Source organism: Lagenorhynchus albirostris, chromosome 2, assembly GCF_949774975.1.
Source record: "Lagenorhynchus albirostris chromosome 2, mLagAlb1.1, whole genome shotgun sequence".
NCBI lineage: Eukaryota > Metazoa > Chordata > Mammalia > Artiodactyla > Delphinidae > Lagenorhynchus > Lagenorhynchus albirostris.
This window is the reverse complement of record NC_083096.1, coordinates 45,790,286-45,813,191: the sequence shown is the minus strand read 5'-3', so window position 1 is coordinate 45,813,191 and position 22,906 is coordinate 45,790,286. Positions and strand designations below refer to the sequence as shown.

The 22,906-nt window shown below is 38.5% G+C and overlaps 1 protein-coding gene across 3 annotated transcripts in view; it reads left to right on the top strand.

Annotated features, from left to right (window-relative positions):
- C2H1orf21 (chromosome 2 C1orf21 homolog) overlaps window positions 1–22,906 on the top strand; it is a 224,304-nt gene that overhangs the window by 177,905 nt on the left and 23,493 nt on the right. For all 3 annotated transcript variants that reach the window (XR_009537220.1, XR_009537221.1, XM_060131782.1), the window contains exon 4: window positions 17,671–17,747. Coding sequence is in view for 1 of the 3 variants with exons in the window: in XM_060131782.1 (XP_059987765.1) it covers window positions 17,671–17,747 (77 nt within the window). In the remaining 2 variants the exon portion in view is untranslated. The remainder of the gene's footprint in view (window positions 1–17,670; window positions 17,748–22,906) is intronic.

Genomic DNA, 22,906 nt, shown 5'->3' with positions numbered 1-22,906 from the left:
ATATTATATTAGTTTCAGGTGTATGACATAGTGATTCAATATTTTTATAGATTATACTCCATGTAAAGCTATTATAAAATATCGGCTATATTCCCTGTGCTGTACATTATACCCTTGTATCTTATTTTATGCCTAGTAGTTTGTACCTCTTAATCCTCTTCCCCTATTTTCCCCCACCCCCCGAGCCCTCTCTGATTCCATCTTTGAAACACAATTCTGACGTGACAGAAGCTTCATAAACTCCTGCAGTAGTTCCACCTTATGTCAAAGGAAAATCTAAATGCCCAACATGAACCGTTCACGGGTCAGCCTGTGCCCACCTCACCACCCTATCTTTCACACAGCTTCCTGGCACCCCATGCTCTCTGTGGATCTCCCGGGCTCCATACAGCTATACATGCCTGGTTCTCTTCTCTCCCTGCCAGGTATACGTTCTTCAAGACCCAGTCCTGCCTTTCCGTCTGCAGGAAGCTTCCCTGATCTCCTCCTCCGGGTTGTGTCATTGCAAGTGCTTCCACCACGCATACTTGTATCTTCTTTTTAACTTCTATTTTTTTAAATGTCTGTTCACTTTGTTTTTAGTAGGTGAAGATCATACCTTTGATTCTCTAGTACAGCCTGGCACATAGGTACCATTAAATAGTGATTTAGTGAAGAATGGGCCATTGGGTTTCTCCACTATAGTTTTCTACTAGTATTTTTTAATATATGTTTCTATCCCTGTTTGACTTTTCATTGTGAGCCATGAACCTGGGTTTTGATATTTGTTTGGCCTGAGATGACTGACTGAGTTTTGCAGATGTGACAGGCTGAATAATGACCCCCCCCACACCTCCCAATTTGGCCACGCCCTAATCCCTGGAACCTGTGAATATGTTCCCCTACATGGGAAAAGGAACTTTGATAAAACTAAGGATCTTGACCTGAAGAGATTATCCTGGATTATCCCAAGGATCCTTAAAGAGGGATGCAGGAGGATAAGCATTAGAAAAAGAAGATATAAGGATGGAAGCAGAGGTCAGAGAAGAGAGATGCTAAGCTGCTGACTTTGAAAATGGATCAAGGAGCCATGAGTCAAGGTAAGCAGCCTCTAGAAGTTGGAAAGCAAATACTCTCCTAGAGCCTCCAGAAGGAAGAAAGACTTGAACACCGATTTTAGACTTTTGACCTCCAAATTTATGTTTTAATCTAAAAGTCTGTGGTAATTTGTTAAGCAGCGGTAGGAAACCAATATAGATTTTGTTACCTTGAAACATGGCAGTGCTGTAATAAATACCTAAAAATGTGGAAGTGACTATGAAATTGGGTAGTGGACAGAGACTAGAAGAATTTTAAAGAGCATAATAGAAAAAGCCGAGATTGCACGGAACAGCTAGTAGAAATATGGTTATTCAAGAATCTGCCGCAGGGCTTCCCTGGTGGTGCAGTGGTTGAGAGTCCGCCTGCCGATGCAGGGGACATGGCTTCGTGCCCCGGTCCGGGAAGATCCCACATGCCGCGGAGCGGCTGGGCCCGTGAGCCATGGCCACTGGGCCTGCGCGTCCGGAGCCTGTGCTCCACAACGGGAGAGGCCACAGCAGTGAGAGGCCTGCGTACCGCAAAAAAAAATAAAAATAAAAAGAATCTGCTGGTGAGGGTTTAGAAGGAAATAAGGAAGATGTTATTTGAAACTGGAGAAAAGGGGACCACTGTCATATACTAGCAAAAAGCTTAGCTGAATTGTGTCCTACAGCATTGTGGCAAGCAGAATTTATAAACAGTGAACTTGATTATTTAGCTAAGATTTCCAAGCAGAGTGTTCAAGTCACAGCGTAGTTTCTTCTTGCTGCTTATAGTAAAATGCAAAAGAAAAGAGGTAAATTGAGGGAAGAGCTGTTCCTTAATCAAAAAGGAACCAGGACTTGATGATTTGGGAAATTCTCAGCCTACCCAGATTGCAAAAGACACTAAAGCTAAGAGATTCACTCTCTGGAAAGCATGCTCTGGAAAGAAAACCAAGAGTGTAGCTGAACAATATGTTGCTAGTTTCTGGAAAGGATTAAAAAGTCAGAGCATTTAATCACACAGATGTCTCTTTGAATAGATTAGGCATGTGATTTAGGCATGAATTCCCTCAGCCATCTCAGCAGAAGCCAGGAATAGAGATAGGATTATTCAGGAAAGATCTGTGGAGGAACATCCTGTGCTATGGAGTGAATACCCATGGCATACACAGGAGACCCATGAGGATCTCAAGGAAGTTATACCAACAGAAATACTGCTTCTTTGAACTGAAAAGAACAGAGAGAGGGTGAAATGAAAGAAGGTTGTTGCACTCCCAAACTTCTGTAGGCAGGAAACAATCTGATAAAACAACTCAGCTGCAAACCCGTGCTACCCTTCAAGAAAAAGGAAGAAAGACTACAAAGATGGAGCCACAGGCCGAGAGGGCAGAGTCTTAAACCACAGATCATTTAGGTAATGAGATAATTACATAATGGGACTTTTAAGCTGATGAAATTTAAGTAAGACTTGAGACTTGAGTTGATACTGTAATGGGCTGAGACTTAGGTACCTAGGGATGGAGTGAATGTATTTTGCATGTGGGATGGGTGTGAATCTTTGGAGCCACGGGGAACAGTGGTAGGCTGCATAATACCTCCCCACAAAGATGTCTGCATCCTAATCCATGGAACCTGTAAATATATTACCTTCATGGGAAAAGAGATTAAGGATCTTGACCTGTAAAAATTATTTTGAATTATTTGAGTAGGCCCAATATAATCACAAGGATCCTTATAAGAGTAAGGCAGGAGGGCTTCCCTGGTGGCGCAGTGGTTGAGAGTACGCCTGCCGATGCAGGGGACACGGGTTCGTGCCCCGGTCCGGGAAGATCCCACGTGCCGCGGAGCCTGCACGTCCGGAGCCTGTGCTCTGCAACGGGAGAGGCCGCAGCAGTGAGAGGCCCGCGTACCGCAAAAAAAAAAAAAAAAAAAGAAGAGTAAGGCAGGAGTGTCAGAGTTAGAAAAAGAAGGTGTAAGAAGCAGAGGTCATAGAGGAGAGACGATGCTTCACTGCTGCTTTGAAGATGGAGGAAGGGACCGTGAGCCCAGGAATGTAGGTGAAGTCTAGGAGCTGGAAGAGGAAAGGAAACAGGTTGTTTCCTAGAGCCTCAGAAGGAAGGCAGCTCTGTGAACTGTTTTTAGACTCTTGCCCTCCAGAAATGTAAGATCATAAATTTGTGCTCTTTTAAGCCACTAAATTTGTGTTCATTTTCTATAGCAGCAATAGGAAGTTAATACACCAGGTTTTCTGGACACTGACATATTTGGAATTAGAGTTGTGGGTATGTCCAGCTAGATCAGGAAGGCTGGAGTCTGATTTTGGGCTGGCTTAGCACAGTGAATGCAAGAAAAAAGCTCATGCCTGTAGGAAAAACTGGATTATTTAAAGTTTTCGTTTTTAGCTTTGACATTTACAGTTTCCCAACTTAGGAAAACCTGCAAGATTTTGGTTTACCACAGGAAAAGGTTAGGAATTCTGCACAAATGATGGCTTTTTATTTGTTAAAATATTAAAGGCGTGATGGATGATACAGTTCTTTGTTCTAAGATTTTGTTAACTTTGATTTTGATTTTTCTGCCTATGTTTTTACCTACCAGAAAAATCTAGCATAAATCATGTTTATTTGGGGCTAGTCAGCTCTTAAATGCAATCTTTTAGGGACCATAATCCATTGATAGTTGGACTCTTAAAATCTTTGGTCTTCTTATTATGGATCACAATGATTATGATTCACATTCCTGTGTTTTGTTTTATTTGATGGGTGGAGAGGAGAAGTGAAAAATGGAAAAATCAAGAGACGTGTAGGTGTGGGTGTCGGTGCAATTTTCCGAGTGGGGGAATAAACCACAGATTTTTGTCTCCATTCTGTCTTACTGTGTCTAGGTGGCATTTAACATAATTTATTAATGTCAGCTAACCAACTACTTTCAGCTTTGTTTTGAAATCTAAACTCTGCATGGCATTGTGGCCCTTTCAGTAATTTCAAGAAGTTTCAATAATTGTTTTCCATGTTTAGTACAAATAAGATACTTGATGGATTTACACATGAGACTGTTGAGAAAGGAAGATCACAATGGTTAATGTTAGGTAGTTCTTGATTAAGAAAATATACTTTTCAAAAAAATTAGCATTATGGTCATCATTAGGGCTATTTGTAAATATTCCAGTTCTGCTCCTTCTAATCAAAAAAGTAGGATTGTGCTTCCCTGGTGGCGCAGTGATTGAGAGTCCGCCTGCCAGTGCAGGGGACGTGGGTTCGTTCCCCGATCTGGGAGGATCCCACATGCCGCGGAGCGCCTGGGCCCGTGAGCCATGGCCGCTGGGCCTGCGCGTCCGGAGCCTGTGCTCCGCAACGGGAGAGGCCACAGCAGTGAGAGGCCTGCATACCGGAAAAAAAAAAAGTGGGATTGTACTTTCTCCAGTCTCTTGACTACTGTGGTCCTGTGACATGCTTTGGCTGAGTATATATGAGCACTTAACCTTGCTCAACTCTATCCTCCCCTCCCCTGCCGCGGTGATTATGAGAGCACATGTAAACACGTGGCCTCCACTGGCCTGAGTCCCTGAGTGATGAGGATGAGCAGAGCTCTCCTGCCAGCCTGCACTGGACATGCAGAAGGTGTAAGACATAAACTTGTATATTATTAAACTACTGATATCAGGGGTTGTTTTTTACTGCAGCATAACCTACCCTGTCCTAAGTTTTCGGCATCTTAGAAATTAGAAAAACCTGGAGATACATCATCTTGTGGAAAACATCCTTAACTTATAATTCTCAGTGTGATTTATAACATTATAGCTTGTTTTTTTTATTTTTTCCACAACTCACACACACACTCTCTATTTTATTTTTACAAAGATAAACTGACACCAAGCATTGTAAATGGATGACCACAACAAAAGCAACAACGACTGCAATTACCAAACACGAAACACACGCATACTGTGTCATAATATTGACATTCAGTCCAGTAATCCTCCACTGTAACAGCTCCTTTACTTTGCAGTGAAAACTGATTTGTATATTTTTTGCCTCTGAGTCCTTGTGGGATTTTTTTTTATTCAAACAGAAAGTCACAAATAATATAATCATCCTCATCAGTTCACTCAGTCCCATGTAATTAATTCTTTTTTCATCTTGATCTTTTGTTAGCACTTTTATGAATTCATCAGTTTTCTGTTAGAGTTCTGAAAATGCTTACTCATTCAGTTCAGCAGTAAAATCAGTTACCAGAAACCTGTACTTGTCAGAGTCTCTCCATGAATTCCTTGAAGACGAAACCTTTTTATAGGAACATTTTTGCAAAAGCATCAGAGTACACCCAGAACTGTCTGTAAATGACAAAAGACTTAGAAATGACCACGGTTAAAGATTTGATGAAAGTTCATAATAATGCAATTGACAAGGAAATTTAGTTATTTCTGAGATATACATTTTAAAGTAATAACTAGAATTATGACTTATAACATTATACCAGAACATATAAGATTTTTAGAAATTTCATGTAATGTCTGAAACATTTATATTAACATATTTCCATGCAAATAACCCAAAGAAAGTTTAGTATTAGTTGTTTTTTTGTTTCTTTGTTTTTTTATACTGCAGGTTCTTATTAGTCATCACTTTTATACACATCAGTGTATACATGTCAATCCCAATCACCCAAATAAGCACACCACCATCCCCACCCCCACCACAGTTTTCCCCCCATCGATGTCCATACGTTTGTTCTCTACATCTGTGTCTCAACTTCTGCCCTGCAAACTGGTTCATCTGTGCCATTTTTCTAGGTTCCACATACATGCGTTAATATACAATATTTGTTTTTCTCTTTCTGACTTACCTCACTCTGTATGACAGTCTCTAGATCCCTCCACGTCTCAACAAATGACTCAATTTCATTCCTTTTTATGGCTGAGTAATACTCCATTGTATATATGTACCACAGCTTCTTTATGCATTCGTCTGTCGATGGGCATTTATGTTGCTTCCATGGCCTGGCTATTGTAAATAGTGCTGCAATGAACATTGGGGTGCATGTGTCTTTTTGAATTACGGTTTTCTCTGGGTATATGCCCAGTAGTGGGATTGCCAGGTCATATGGTAATTCCATTTTTAGTTCTTTGAGGAACCTCCATACTGTTCTCCATAGTGGCTGTATCAATTTACATTCCCACCAACAGTGCAAGAGGGTTCCCTTTTCTCCACACCCTCTCCAGCATTTGTTGTTTGTAGATTTTCTGATAATGCCCATTCTAACTGGTGTGAGGTGATACCTCATTGTAGTTTTGATTCACATTTCTCTATTAATTAGTGATGTTAGCAGCTTTTCATGTGCTTCTTGGCCATCTGTATGTCTTCTTTGGAGAAATGTCTATTTAGGTCATCTGCCCATTTTTGGATTGGGTTGTTTGTTTCTTTAATATTGAGCTGCATGAGCTGTTTATATATTTTGGAGATTAATCCTTTGTCCGTTCATTCGTTTGCAAATATTTTCTCCCATTCTGAGGGTTGTCTTTTTGTCTAGTTTATGGTTCCCTTTGCTGTGCAAAAATTTGAAGTTGCATTAGGTCCCATTTGTTTATTTTTGTTTTTATTTCCATTACTCTAGGAGGTGGGTCAAAAAAGATCTTGCTGTGATTTATGTCATAGAGTGTTCTTCCTATGTTTTCCTCTAAGAATTTTATAGCGTCTGGTCTTACATTTAGGTCTCGAATACATTTTGAGTTTATTTTTGTGTATGGTGTTAGGGAGTGTTCTAATTTCATTCTTTTACATGTAGCTGTCCAGTTTTCCCAGCACTACTTATTGAGGAAACTGTCTTTTCTCCATTGTATGTCTTTGCCTCCTTCGTCATAGATTAGTTGACCATAGGTGCGTGGGTTTATCTCTGGGCTTTCTATCTTCTTCCATTGATCTATGTTTCTGTTTTTGTGCCCATAGCATATTGTCTTGATTACTGTAGCTTTGTAGTGTAGTCTGAAGTCAGGGAGTTTGATTCCTTCAGCTCCGTTTTTTTCTCTCAAGACTGCTTTGGCTATTTGGGGTCTTTTGTGTCTCCATACAAATTTTAAGATGATTTGTTCTACTTCCATAAAAAATGCCATAGGTAATTTGATAGGGATTGCATTGAATCTGTAGATTGCTTTGGGTAGTATAGTCATTTTCACTATATTGATTCTTCCAATCGAAGAACATGGTATATCTCTCCATCTGATGGTATCATCTTTAATTTCTTTCATCAGTGTCTTATAGTTTTCTGCATACGGGTCTTTTGTCTCCCTAGGTAGGTTTATTCCTAGGTATTTTATTCTTTTTGTTGTAGTGGTAAATGGGAGTGTTTCCATAATTTCTGTTTCAGATTTTTTCATCATTAGTGTATAGGAATGCAAGAGATTTCTGTGCATTAATTTTGTATCCTGCAACTTTACCAAATTCATTGATTAGCTCTAGTAGTTTTCTGGTGGCATTTTTAGGATTCTCTATGTATAGTATCATGTCATCTGCAAACAGTGACAGTTTTACTTCTTCTTTTCCAATTTGTATTCCTTTTATTTCTTTTTCTTCTCTGATTGGCATGGCTAGGACTTCCAAAACTATATTGAATAAGAGTGGTGAGAGTGGACATCCTTGTCTCATTCCTGATCTTAAAGGAAATGCTTTCAGTTTTTCACCATTGAGAATGATGTTGGCTGTGGGTTTGTCATATATGGCCTTTATTATGTTGAGGTAGGTTCCCTCTGTGCCCACTTTCTGGAGAGTTTTTCTCATAAATGGGTGTTGAATTTTGTCAAAAGCTTTCTCTGCATCTATTGAGATGATCATATGGTTTTTATTCTTCAGTTTGTTAATATGGTGTATCACATTGATTGATTTGCATATATTGAAGAATCCTTGCATCCCTGGGATAAATCCCACTTGATCATGGTGTACGATTCTTTTAATATGTTGTTGGATTCTGTTTGCTAGTATTTTGTTGAGGATTTTTGCATCGATATTCATCAGTGATATTGGTCTGTAATTTTCTTTTTTTGTAGTATCTTGGTCTGGTTTTAGTATCAGGGTGATGGTGGCCTCATAGAATGAGTTTGGGAGTGTTCCTTCCTCTGCAATTTTTTGGAAGAGTTTGAGAAGGATGGGTGTTAGCTCTTCTCTAAATGTTTGATAGAATTCACCTGTGAAGCCATCTGGTCCTGGACTTTTATTGTTGGAAGTTTTTTAATCACAGTTTCAATTTCATTACCTATGATTGGTCTGTTCACATTTTCTATTTCTTCCTTGTTCAGTCTTGGAAGGTTATACATTTCTAAGAATTTGTCCATTTTTTACCATGTTGTCCATTTTACTGGCATAGAGTTGCTTGTAGTAGTGTCTTAGGATGCTTTGTATTTCTGCAGTGTCTGTTGTAACTTCTCCTTTTTCATTTCTAATTTTATTGATTTGAGTCCTCTCCCTCTTTTTCTTGATGAATCTGGCTGATGGTTTATCAATTTTGTTTATCTTCTCAAAGAACCAGCTTTTACTTTTATTGATCTTTGCTATTGTTTTGTTTGTTTCTATTTCATTTATTTCTGCTCTGATCTTTATGATTTCTTTCCTTCCACTAACTTTGGGTTTTGTTTGTTCTTCTTTCTCTAGTTCCTTTAGGTGTAACGTTAGATTGTTATTTGAGATTTTTCTTGTTTCTCGAGGTAGGCTTATATAGCTATAAACATCCCTCTTAGAACTGCTTTTGCTGCATCCCATAGGTTTTGGATCGTCGTGTTTTCATTGTCATTTGTCTCTAGGTATTTTTCGATTTCCTGTTTGATTTCTTCAGTGATCTCTTGGTTATTTAGTAACGTATTGTTTAGCCTCCTTGTGTTTGTGTTTTTCACATTTTTTTCCCTGTAATTCATTTCTAATCTCATAGTGTTGTGGTCAGAAAAGATGCTTGACATAATTTCAATTTTCTTAAATTTACTGAGGCTTGATTTGTGACCCAAGATGTGATCTATCCTGGAGAATGTTCCTTGTGCCCTTGAGAAGAAAGTGTAATCTGCTGTTTTTGGATGGAATGTTCTATAAATATCAATTAAATCTATCTGGTCTATTGTGTCATTTAAAGCTTCTGTTTCCTTATTTATTTTCATTTTGGATGATCTGTCCATTGGTGTAAGTGAGGTGCTAAAGTCCCCTACTATTACTGTGTTACTATCGATTTCCTCTTTTATAGCTGTTAGCAGTTGCCTTATGTATTGAGGTGCTCCTGTGTTGGGTGCATATATATTTATAATTGTTGTATCTTCTTGGATTGATCCATTGATCATTATGTAGTGTCCTTCCTTGTCTCTTGTAACATTGTTTATTTTAAAGTCTATTTTATCTGATATGAGTATAGCTACTCTAGCTTTTTTTGATTTCCATTTGCATGGAGTATCTTTTTCCATCCCCTCACTTTCAGTCTGTATGTGTCCCTAGGTCTGAAATGGGTCTCTGGTAGACAGCATATATATGGGTCTTGTTTTTGTATCCATTCAGCAAGCCTGTTGGAGCGTTTAATCCATTCACGTTTAAGGTAATTATCGATATGTATTTTCCTATGACCATTTTCTTAATTGTTTTGGGGTTTTTTTTGTAGGTCCTTTTCTTCTCGTGTGTTTCGCACTTAGAGAAGTTCCTTTAGTATTTGTTGTACAGGAGGTTTGCTGGTGCTGAATTCTCTTAGCTTTTGCTTGACTGTAAAGCTTTTGATTTCTCCATCAAATCTGAATGAGATCCTTGCTGGGTAGAGTTATCTTGGTTGTAGGTTCTTCCCTTTCATCACTTTAAGTATATCATGACACTCCCTTCTGGCTTGTAGAGTTTCTGTTGAGAAATCAGCTGTTAACCTTATGTGAGTTCCCTTGTATGTTACTTTTTGTTTTTCCCTTTCTGCTTTCAATAATTTTTCTTTGTCTTTAATTTTTGCCAGTTTGATTACTATGTGTCTTGGTGTGTTTCTCCTTGGGTTTATCCTGTATGGGGATCGCTGCGTTTCTGGACTTATGTGGCTATTCCCTTTCCCGTGTTAGGGAAGTTTTCGACTATAATCTCTTCAAATATTTTCTCGGGTCCTTTCTCTCTCTCTTCTCATTCTGGGACCCCTATAATGTGAATGTTGTTGTGTTTAATGTTGTCCCTGAGGTCTCTTAGGCTGTCTTCATTTCTTTTCATTTGTTTTTCTTTATTCTGTTCCACAGCAGTGAATTCCACCATTCTGTCTTCCAGGTCACTTATCCGTTCTTCTGCCTCCGTTTTTCTGCTATTGATTCCTTCTAGTGTAGTTTTCATTTCAGTTATTGTATTGTTCATCTCTGTTTGTTTGTTCTTTAATTCTTCTAGGTCTTTGTTAAACATTTCTTGCATCTTCCCAGTCTTTGCCTCCATTGTTTTTCCAAGGTCCTGGATCATCTTCACTATCATTATTCTGAATTCTTTTTCTGGAAGGTTGCCTATCTCCACTTCATTTAGTTGTTTTTCTGGGGTTTTATCTTGTTCCTTCATCTGGTATGTAGCCCTCTGTCTTTTCATCTTGTCTATCTTTCTGTGAATGTAGCTTGTTTCTTTTAATTCCTGACATAGTAACTTAAAGACTTGGTTCTAGGTTTGTTGGTAAACAAATCTGTTCTGAGCAATTTCTTAAAACTCTGTTTACTTTTTAAAGATTATTTTAAATGTTTCCAATCTACCTTGTGAAACAACTATGTGAAAAATACTCGATGCTTTACAACTGATTTGCTCCACTTAACATTTACTTGATATAAAATGAGGTACATGGTTATATTTTAATTTATAGAAAGAATTTCCATGAAGTTGAGACTTCCCATGCCAATTTCATCACTACTAAATAATTCTAACAAAATACTAATAATTCTAATAATCTCCATGGACAGGTAATTGTAATTATGTTGACCTCACGTAATCATGATACCGGTGGGCCCAAGTCAACAGTTGCATTGTGTAGCTTGGGCCTTGCCATTGGCTAGCATCCAGAAATTCTGGTAGAATAAATGTGGCTCAGCTAATCACCATCTCTCTGAAGATAGAAGATACTATTCCTTTATATTTGAAGGAGGTGGTGTCCTACTTGTGTTAATACTACTTAGGAAATCACACAAATTTGTACAACATCAAATGAGATTGTTTTCTCAGAGAGTATATCGTATGGGACACTCCCCAGAAGCTGGAATGATTACTCATTATTTATGTTATAGCTGAACGTGTTCTTATTTTTAAATGTGTGTGTACCCCCCAAAAGTCTCCTAATTCTAGTTAAAGTATTTACCTTTTCTCGTTTTCAGGTACTTTCTGAAATGCAGTGGTTAAAATGCACATACACACAGAGTCTTTGTATAGAGGAAAACCCACTGAGAGTTCGTGTTTAGTGCTTTTGTATCTTTTCTCTGTGTGGCCCCTCATTAGCAGGTTCCAGAAGCTAGTACTCCAACTCCCACTATTTTTCTCTAGGCCTCCAGCTTCCTCCATCCATCTGGCCCCTGAGATTTCTTTATAAGACAGAACTTCCTGCCGTTGGGCCCAGAAAAAAAAAAATGAAATTCCTCCTCACACTTCCAACCCAGACCAACTCTGGGAACCTCCCAGGACCCAGACTCAGTGGGACGACACAGGCAAAGAAGTGATAGGAGGAAAGAAGCTCCTTCCTTCACCAACAGGGAGTGGGGTACTTTCTTCAACTCCCTGAATGCGTTGTGCTGCTTCCTTCAGAATTAAGGAGTTGAAGTTCAAGAGGACTTTGTAAAGAAGCTGTCAGTTTCTCTTGGAATTCTGACTTTCCCTTTAGGAAATGCCCCCCGAGATTGGAAGCAGCAGAATAAATATATTTTGGTTTGACTGTCTTCAACATGAGAGAAGCTAAGAAGAGAATGATAAGTTTACTCTAGACACTGACAAGTGTGTTCTGTTCATAAAGAAATAAAATTGCAAGCAAAGGAGAAGTTGTTTGATTTGCTGTTTAAATAAACCTGTCACTACCTGGCATTAGTTTGCAAACATTTTTGAGAAATGGATGTTTTTGTCCAGCATCAGTTGAAAGGCCCTGAATGTACAGTTCAAGGGATTGCTGCTCTGAGAGACCTTGTTATTGACCCCTGAGGCAGCTCTGCAGAACCCCAGGGCTCAGTTTGAAAACTGCTCTGTGGAAGGCCAAGAGGGAGAATTCTAAGGTACAAAGGTACCTTTTCTCTGAAATAAAAGTCCTCAAACTTTTTTGAGTTAAGAGTCACCTAGGACTCTTGTTTAAAATGCAGATTCCTGGGCGCAATCCCAGAATCTGACACTTAGGAGGTATTGTGTAGGGCCTTGGAATCTGTATTTTGACAAGCATCCTAGATGATTCTGATACCAATATGGATGGATCATAAAAACACAGCTCTACAAACTGCCTGCTGAGGGCCCTTTCAGTGGCTTCATCTTAATCCCGCTTGGTCCCAGTTTATTTTAGTACTTATTTTATGAGTGTCAAATGCCATTAAAATAGTTTTTTCTTGCCAAGGGAAATAATACCTTAGTTACCTCTTCCGTCATCTCCCAATTTAGTTCTCTGTTTCTATTCCTGGAGTACCCCAAATGTGGCATGGCTCTCAGCCCTCTCTGTTGGATCTGCTCCATCTGAGACTCCCATCAGTCTCATCCTTCCTCTCACCTTTCTTGGTTTTGTTTGTTTGCTTGTTGTTTCTTTTTTTCTTTTTTTCTTTTTGCGGTACGCGGGCCTCTCGCTGTTGTGGCCTCTCCCGTTGCGGAGCACAGGCTCCGGACGCGCAGGCTCAGTGGCCATGGCTCATGGGCCCAGGCGCTCTGCGGCATGTGGGATCTTCCCGGCCCGGGCACGAACCCGTGTCCCCTGCATCGGCAGGCAGACTCCCAACCACCGTGCCACCAGGGAAGCCCTGTTGTTTCTTTTTTTAAAGACAGGTCTGTTTAAACTTCTCCTTCCCCAACAAACAAACCCAAAGCAGAAGTTAATTGGTGTTTGTAAACAAATATAAAACTGACTTCTTGATGTAAATACAGCGAGCCAGTAAGCATACATATGCTCCCATGTAGCAAGGTGCTAGGTGTTCTGATAGAAAGACATATAAGAACAAATCCAAATAAATAAAATTTGTAAAATAAATAAAGCCCACAATGAGACACCCACTTGAATGACTGTAATTGAAAAGACAATACCAAGTGTTGACAGGGAGGTAGAGAAACTGGAACCATCATGCACTGCTGGTGGGAATGTAAAATGACACAGCCACTTTGGAAAACAGTTTGGTGACATCTTAAATAGTCAAATATAAACTTATCATATAATCTAGCAGTTCCACTCCTTAGAGTCTACCCAAGAGAAATGAAAATGTATGTTCACACAAAGACTTGTATACAAATGTTCATAGCAGCATTATTCATAATAGCCACAAACTGGAAACAGTCCATATGTTCATCACGTTATGCATGGATAAACAAAATAAAGTATATCCATACATTGGAATATTATCTAGCAATTAAAATAAATGAAACACTGAAGTATGCTGAAGTATAGATGAACCTCGAAAACATGATGCTAAGTGAAAAATGCCAGATGCAAAAGGCTATATATTGTATGATTCCATTTATGTGAATCTAGACAAAGCAAATTTGTAGAGACAGAAAGCAGATCTGTGGTGGCCGGGGCCTACAGATGAGAACAAATGGGTATGATGAAACTTTGGGGGCTGATCTAACTGTTCTAAAACTGGATTGTGGTGATAATTGCACAGCTCTATAAATTTACTAAAATCATTTAATCATACATTTATAATGGGGGAATTGTATGGAATATAGATTTTATCTCAATAAGGCAGTTAAATATTTTTTCTTAAAGCGTATACCACAATTAAATAATTGAAAGTTCTTTTCTATGCAAAAGAAATAGAAAGGCACTATATATAATTCAGGTGTGGCCTGCAGACCCCTGGAGGTTCCTGAGATATTCTCAGGGAGTCTTCAAAGTCATTTTCCTAATAATAAAGAAGCTATTTGCCTTTTTGAAGGCAAATAGCTGTTGACATTTGTAGTGATGGTGCAAAAGCAATGGTGGGTAAAACTGCCTGTGCCTTAGCACAAATCCAGGCATTGGCACCACACCTTATTAGTAGTCATATTAGTACTATTATTAGTAGTACTAATAGTAGTTATTAGTAGTCACCACCACCAAGCATAGTGGAAGAATATATTCTATTTTCACTTAAGAATGCCCTTGATGGGGACTTCCCTGGTGGCGCAGGGGTTAAGAATCCACCTGCCAATGCAGGGGACACGGGTTCAATCCCTGGTCCAGGAAGATGCCACGGAGTAACTAAGCCCATGTGCCACAACTACTGAGCTTGTGCTCTACACCCCGCAAGCCACAGCTACTGAGGCCCATGCGCCACAACTACTGAGCCTGCGCTCTAGAGCCTGCGAGCCACAACTGCTGAAGCCCACATGCCCTAGAGTCCGTGCTCCGCAGCAAGAGAAGCCACTGCAATGAGAAGCCCGCTCGCCACAACTAAAGAAAGCCCGTGGGCAGCAACGAAGACCCAACACAACCATAAATAAATAAAATTGATTCTTAAAAAAAAGAATGCCCTTAATGAAGCAGTAGAAATTATTGAAGTTTTTAACTCTTAGATCTTAGATGCATATCTTTTTATTTTTTAATAAGATCTTTATCTCAAGGAAAAGCACTTCTGCAGTTGATTGAGTTGCAAGCTGAACTTGCAGCTGTTTTTTTGTGGGACACCATCTCTACTGTAGAAAAAAAGTGCCTGGCAGACAAATTATGGATATTCAGACTTGGGTATTTGGCAAAGAGTTTCTCAAAAATGACCAAATAGAGCCCGTTACTCCAAAGAAAACAATTGTCAGTGTTTGTTGCTGGTCATAAAATTCGAATATTAAACAAAAATTAGAATTTTGGAAAACTTGTATCCACCACTATGAGCTTGACCTTTTGTCAAGACTTTTCTCATGAGGGACTTCCCTGGCGGTCCAGTGGTTAAGACTCTGCACTTCCAATGCAGGCGGCACGGGTTCGATCCCTGGTTGGGGAACTAAGATCCCACATGCTGCGCAGTGCAGCCAAAAATAAAAATTAAAAAAAGGAAAGATTTTTCTCATGAGATTGATGCTGATTTTAACAAATGTGATTTTTTTCATATTGTGTAATGAAGTGTATCAAAATTTGCAGAATATAGGTAAGAGGTCTTGATACTAAAAACTTTGAGGACTACTGGCCTAGTGGCTAATAGCATGAACTCTGGGGCCATTCTGCATGGATTCAAATCCCAACGCTATTACTTATTACTTGTAGAATCCCAGTAAGTGTTTCACCTCTCCATGCCTCAGCTTCCTCATTTATAAAATGGGGAAAATAATGATACCTATCTCAGAGAGGTATGTGGGCATAAAAGTAAATTAATATATATGTACTTGTGAACGTTAAAATGAGTTGATGTATGCAACCAGTTAGAATAACGTGGTGAGTTGTTACTGATCTTGATGAGTGGTAATTTGTAAAAACAAATACATTATAAGTACAAAACAGATAGAAATCTCTATGTAATTATATATATATTTGTAACCAGGAAATCCCCAGCTGCTTCCTCCCCATCCCCCATGCCCTCACCCCCCCATCTCTGCCTCACCTTGGGTACTCTCACTTCCTGGAAGGGCACGTCTGTGCCTGATGTCCTAAAGTGTCCTCGCCATCTATTGAGATATCCTAAAGTGTCCTCCCCATCTACTGAGTCTCTGTTTGGGGCAGTTCCTTCTTTTTTTAGCAACCACACAATGTGTTTTTAAGGAAGATTTGGTGAGACAGTATAGTTATGAAGGGTACAGTTTAATAAATTGAATAGAAACAGAATATAATTATATGTCTTTGCATTCTTAGAATTAGAAGTCTCTTTCCTGCCTTAGCAATGTTTAAAATTATGATGCATCATTTAAGTTCAAAGAGTTTAGCAAATTATGTGAATAGAGAAAAAGTATAAGGTTCTGTCACATCAAATACATCCATTTTCAGTGCTTAATCCAAGCACACATAAAGTTTAAGGGAGAAAATGACTCATTTGGAGGGAACCTACATCTTCAGCCCTGCAGAGAGACTACAGCTGAGCTATTTTTATCTATGTTTAGAAAAGTTAATTATGTGCTGACATCATTTATTTGTTCTACCAGTATTCGATGAGTGACTCCCATGGAGTGCCAGGCCCCTAGCCAGGCACTGTTGTCCCAGTTGTAAAGAAGGGATGTGGGTCCCGCCCTCCTGGACTTAGTGCATTAAAGTTTTCTAATTGTTCTCCCACTTTCTTTGTAAAAAAATAAGGTGGTTCATCTGTTGTTCACTGACTACATCAGCAGAGGGAACAGTATATATTTTATACTTTTTAAATGTTCATGAAAACATTCTCGAGTTTAGTGTGAGGTAAATAAGGTAAGCTAGACTGCAAAAGAACTGTAATGATTGTTTCTTCTCCTGGAAGATCACAAACAAAATTACTGTCTATTTTGGAGGACTGACGTTATACAGATATGCTCATGTTTGATGGTAAATAGCAAACGACCAGGCATGTACGTCGTTGCAGTTTCACTGATTTACGTGGCTTCTGCTATCGTAGGAGAAATAATGAGCTCTTGAAAGAGCTCATTTGGGGACCATCTGTTTATGTGCCATCCCACATCAGTCTGCCTGTGGTGAGAATGGTGGGTCGGCCCACAGGACTTTTTATTCCTTACCCCTACCTACCCCAGGTCTTTAATTATTGCCACACCTCAGGTTCCTTGAGTGTATATAGTCACCTGTTAAGTAGGTTTAGAATAGTCCTTCCTTTCATTTTCGGGGGTATATTTAGAGAGCAAATTTTAGAGCACCTTAAATATTTTTTTAAAGATAATGTAAAAGCAGTAGTAGTATTGAGACAGTGTGCTTACTGATATACTTGTATTTTAAGATTTGAGAGTATTTCTTTCCTATGTGGCTGGTTTACTGGGAATAAGAAATCAGATCAGGCTAAAAGCCAAAGAAGTATTTCTGGAATACAGGCTAGTATTGATTTCATTAATTTAATTAAATTCAATCTCAATATTCATTATACATGGAAAATATTGGCTATTTTTAGTCATGTTCTTGTCCCTGTCACTGCTAGGGCCTTATGCAAACTTTATGTGTCAGTAACTGCAGTTGTCTCTCACAAATAAAATGCACAAAGTCACTTAACCTGGGCAAGCAAACAATGGCTGTGGTTGAACTACCGCTGTTCTTTTTCACTAGAATCTTCTGTTCTTTGATTCTCTTACTGTTTTCAGTAACTCCACCTAAAAAGCAAATATTACTCACACGTTATTTTCTAAAAGGAGCCATAGCTCTTATAAAAGTTAATTGCTCTTTTCATGACAACGTTCCCTGTTCAAATATTCGGCAGTTCTCCTTGTACTGTGTGACATCTTTGTAAGGACTTCTGTCCTCCCCAACCTCAGAGGCTCCCAAACAAATCTAACGTTTTGTTGATGAAAATTTATGCTCTTGTTTAATTGCTGATTCTCATCTTGTCGTTTACATGTGCGTTTATGTGTTTCAGGAAAAAAGTGCCAGTTCAAATGTAAGACTTAAAACTAATAAAGAGATTCCGGGATTAGTTCATCAACCCAGAGCAAAGTAAGTTCTAGTTCCTATTTTCCTATATTGTCTTTAAAGCTAAAGATGTTTCTAGAGTGAGCTCCATTTTGCTTGCCGTGTAACCAAGCCTTATGATAAAGCCTCAGTAATTGAGACAGTGTGATTTAGTCTAATGGAACAAAATAGAGAGACCCAAAACAGACCCACAATACATGACAGAGCTGACACTTCACATCAGTTAGAAGAAAATGAAGGGGAATATCTTTATAGCCGTGGGGTAGGGAAAAACTTTGAATAAGTCGCAAAGGATGCAAATCTTAAGAAAAATGATTAATTTTTGTGAGTACATTAAAATTAAGACCTTCTGTTTATCAAAATATACTATAGGAGAGTAAAAGGCCACAAAATGATGGAATATATTTACAATACATATAATTAACAATACTTGGGTTTTCAGAATATATCAAGTAATTCTGTGAATCAATAAGTAAAAGACAGAACTCATAGAAAAGCAGGCTAAAGACGTAAACAACCACTTGACTGAAGAGGAAGCATGAATAGCTAATGCATATGAAAAAATACCATTTCACACCACAAGACTGGCAAAAATTTAGAAGGCTAATGATACTAAAATGTTGACCAGAATGTAGGGATATAAACTGGTACAATTACTTTGGAAAACAGCTCCACTCTCAGGTGTATACCCTAGAGAAACTCTTGTGCATGTGAGCCAGCAGGCATATTTTGAAATGTCCATAGCAGCACTGTTTACATGAGCTCTTAAAGCTCTTGAAGATATGGGACTTTCCTGGCAGTCAGTGGTTAAGACTCCACGCTTCCACTGCACAGGGCGTGGGTTCCATCCCTGGTCGGGGAACTAAGATGCTGCGTGCCTCGTGGCGGTGACATGGCCAAAAAAAAAAAACAAAACAAAAAAACAAAGCTCTTGGAAATAAAACCCAAATGTCCATCAGACATGTAATGGATAACAAAACTGTGATATATTCTTACGATGGGAATGCTACATATCAGTGAAAATGAATGACCAATAGCTACCCAGATCAAGATAGAGGAATCTCACGAAATGTAAGGTTGTACCAGTAAGGTAAGTGGAAGTACCTGCCTATGTACAGTTTCATGCATATAAAGTGCAAAAACAGGCAGAGCTAAGCCATATATTATATATATGTACGTGGTAAAACAATAAAGGCAAGCAAGGAAATGAAGAGGCATTAAATTCAGAATAGTGGTTCTTTCTACTGGATAGAAGACAATGGGGCCAGAGGTTCTATCTCTTAATCTGAGTGGTGGTTACATGCATGTTCCTTTAATTATTATTATTTGAAAATGTGTAAATAACATTATATGTTTCCTTTTCTATGTGTTAAGTATTTCACAGTTAAAATGCCAAATTAAAATTAATGCTAAATTAAAATTAAAATGCTAAAGAGAACAATGAGTAGTTTCTATATTGTTCTAAAACTGAGTCTACCTTGGTGATAAAATGCACTTGTGTGACTTTGAAGCTACCTGCCCTTTCTTCAAAGAAGCTGTAATCCCAGAGGCTGCAAACCTCTTTTGTGTTGTTCTGCCTAAATATGAACAAATTCCCTAAGGGTGCTGATCACACAAGTACATCTGACACAGTCACCACCATCCCCAAATAATTTTAACTATGACATATATGTAAATCAATATCATAAGTGGAAAAAGTTGTGTTCTTTGGTTCTTCCCAGGAGGTTGAGACAAAAATAACATAATCACTTTAACCTGGCTGAGTGTCTGGAACTGCTGCAGCCATGGCTACTGTGATATGGTGGTTAGGACTCTTCAAGGGGTGGTGAATGATCTCAGGGATTGAATTTTTTACTTCCAAAGAAAACTGGACATTTTAAAATCCATTTATCATTTACAGTGTCAGTATAATGGGACAACTGATTTTTTTCACCCTCGGGTAAATGTCATGCTATAATCACAACCTACCTGATCCACTTCACTTGTAATCACTTTTATCTACACTAATTTTATCTGCCTCTGAGGATAGCAGATACCTGATAACACTACCAAATCATCTTTTCATCCAAGCCATTAGATGTATGGTCCTTTTAAATGCTTCTAGAAAAAGACTCTATTGAGAATTTCTTTTTTCCTTTAAAGCAAATACTTACTTAACTTTGACACATTGAAATAGCATGCTTTGCAGACACACATGTGCTGAAGCTTTCAGAGAAGTTGATTAAATTGGCTCATGTGTTTACATTAAAATTATGAAGAAAATCCCCTGTTCTTCACACAGCATAATGCTCGTGTGTGTGTGTGTGTGTGCGTGTGTGTGTGTGTGCGCGTGTGTGTGTATTTTAAACTGTGAGTCAGATCATTGGGTTTCTGGAATTCAACTAAGAAATATTTCTGGAGGGCTAAGAGAAGGATTTTACTTTTTCTACTCGTTGACATAATATAGGTTCCAGGAAATTATTCTTTATTATGCAGCTGTATAAAATAACATGAGGCTTTTTCCCCATGAGTGGAAGGACAATCCCATACCTGATAATGGCAGATTTATTAATAATGAAGGCAGATAATGCTCACATCTTCATTTGATGCACCACGTAGAGCACATTCCTACTGACTTTGTAATCTCAGGCCAGTGACCTTATGTCTGTGAGCTTCAGTTTTCTCCAAGAAAAATGTTGGTGAACAATCCTGTCTTATAGGGCTGGGGCTTAAATGAAATAACGTATGCCTGGTTCTTATCGCAGTGTCTGACACTTGGTAAGAACACCTTAACAATTAGAAAAAAACCCAAATGCCCTTTGACAGGAAATTGGATAGATGAACAACACTGTATTCACACAGTGGAATATTAGCAGTTAAAACGAATGCACTGCAACAATGCACAACGCTGGATGGACCCTAGCAGAATAGCACTAGAACAAAGAGTAAGTCCTGCAACATTACACAGAGCATAATGCACTCTATAAAGTTAAAAACAACTAAAATAAATCATCTGCTTTTTAAGCACATAGAGAGATAGAGTAAAGCTATGTAAAAGGAAAGCAGGGGCATGATGGTTCCCTTGAGTTGGGAGTAACACACATGGGTGGGACGTAAGTAACCTCTAGGTTCTTGTTAAGATCGCAGCTTTGTAGAGGGAACTTAACCTCAACATATTAAGGGCCATATATGACAAACCTACAGCCAACATTGTTCTCAGTGGTGAAAAACTGAAACCATTTCCTCTAAGATCAGGAGCAAGACAAGGTTGTCCACACTCACCACTATTATTCAACATAGTTTTGGAAGTTTTAGCCACAGCAATCAGAGAAGAAAAAGAAATCCAAATTGGAAAAGAAGAAGTAAAGCTGTCACAGTTTACAGATGACATGATACTATACATAGAGAATCCTAAAGATGCTACCAGAAAACTACTAGAGCTGATCAGTGAATTTGGTAAAGTAGTAGGATACAAAATTAATGCACAGAAATCTCTTGGATTCCTATACACTAATGATGAAAAATCTGAAAGAGAAATTATGAAAACACTCCCATTTACCATTGCAACGAAAAGAATAAAATACCTAAGAATAAACCTAAGGAGACAAAAGACCTGTATGCAGAAAACTGTAAGACATTGATGAAAGAAATTAAAGATGATATAAACAGATGGAGAGATATACCATGTTCTTGGATTGGAAGAATCAACATTGTGAAAATGACTATACTACCCAAAGCAATCGACAGATTCAGTGTGATCCCTATCAAACTACCAATGGCATTTTTCACAGAACTAGAACAAAAAATTTCACAATTTGTATGGAAACACAAAAGACCCCGAATAGCCAAAGTAATCTTGAGAAAGAAAAACGGAGCTGGAGGAATCAGGCTCCCAGACTTCAGACTATACTACAAAGCTACAGTAATCAAGACCATATGGTACTGGCACAAAAACAGAAATATAGATCAATGGAACAGGATAGAAAGCCCAGAGATAAACCAACACACATATGGTCACCTTATTTTTGATAAAGGAGGCAAGAATTTACAGTGGGGAAAAGACAGCCTCTTCAATAAGTGGTGCTGGGAAAACTGGATAGCTACATGTAAAAGAATGAAATTAGAACACCTCCTAACACCATCCACAAAAATAAACTCAAAATGGATTAAAGACTTAAATGTAAGGCCAGACACTATCAAACTCTTAGAGGAAAATATAGGCAGAACACTCTATGACATAAATCACAGCAAGATCCTTTTTGACCCACCTCCTAGAGAAATGGAAATAAAAATAAACAAATGGGACCTAATGAAACTTCAAAGCTTTTGCACAGCAAAGGAAAACATAAATAAGATGAAAAGACAACCCTCAGAATGGGAGAAAATATTTTCAAATGAAGCAACTGACAAAGGATTAATCTCCAAAATTTACAAGCAGCTCATGCAGCTCAATATCAAAAAAAAAAAAACCCAATCCAAAAATGGGCAGAAGACCTAAACAGACATTTCTCCAAAGAAGATATACAGATTGCCAACAAACAAATGAAAGGATGCTCAACATCACTAATCATTAGAAAAATGCAAATCAAAACTACAATGAGGTATCACCTCATACCAGTCAGAATGGCCATCATCAAAAAATCTACAAACAATAAATGCTGGAGAGGGTGTGGAGAAAAGGGAACCCTCTTGCACTGTTGGTGGGAATGCAAATTAATACAGTCACTATGGAGAACAGTATGGAGGTTCCTTAAAAAACTTAAAATAGAATTACCATACGACCCAGCAAACCCACTGCTGGACATATACCCTGAAAAAACCATAATTCAAAAAGAGTCATGTACCACAATGTTCACTGCAGCTCTATTTACAATAGCCAGGACATGGAAGCAACCTAAGTGTCCATCGACAGATGAATGGATAAAGAAGATGTGGCACATATATACAATGGAATATTACTCAGCCATAAAAAGAAACAGAATTGAGTTATTTGCAGTGAGGTGGATGGACCTAGAGTCTGTCATACAAAGTGAAGTAAGTCAGAAAGAAAAAAACAAATACCGTATGCTAACACATATGTATGGAATCTAAAAAAAAATGGTCATGAAGAACCTAGGGGCAAGACGGGAATAAAGACGCAGACCTACTAGAGAATGGACTTGAGAACACAGAGAGGGGGAAGGGTAAGCTGGGACAAAGTGAGA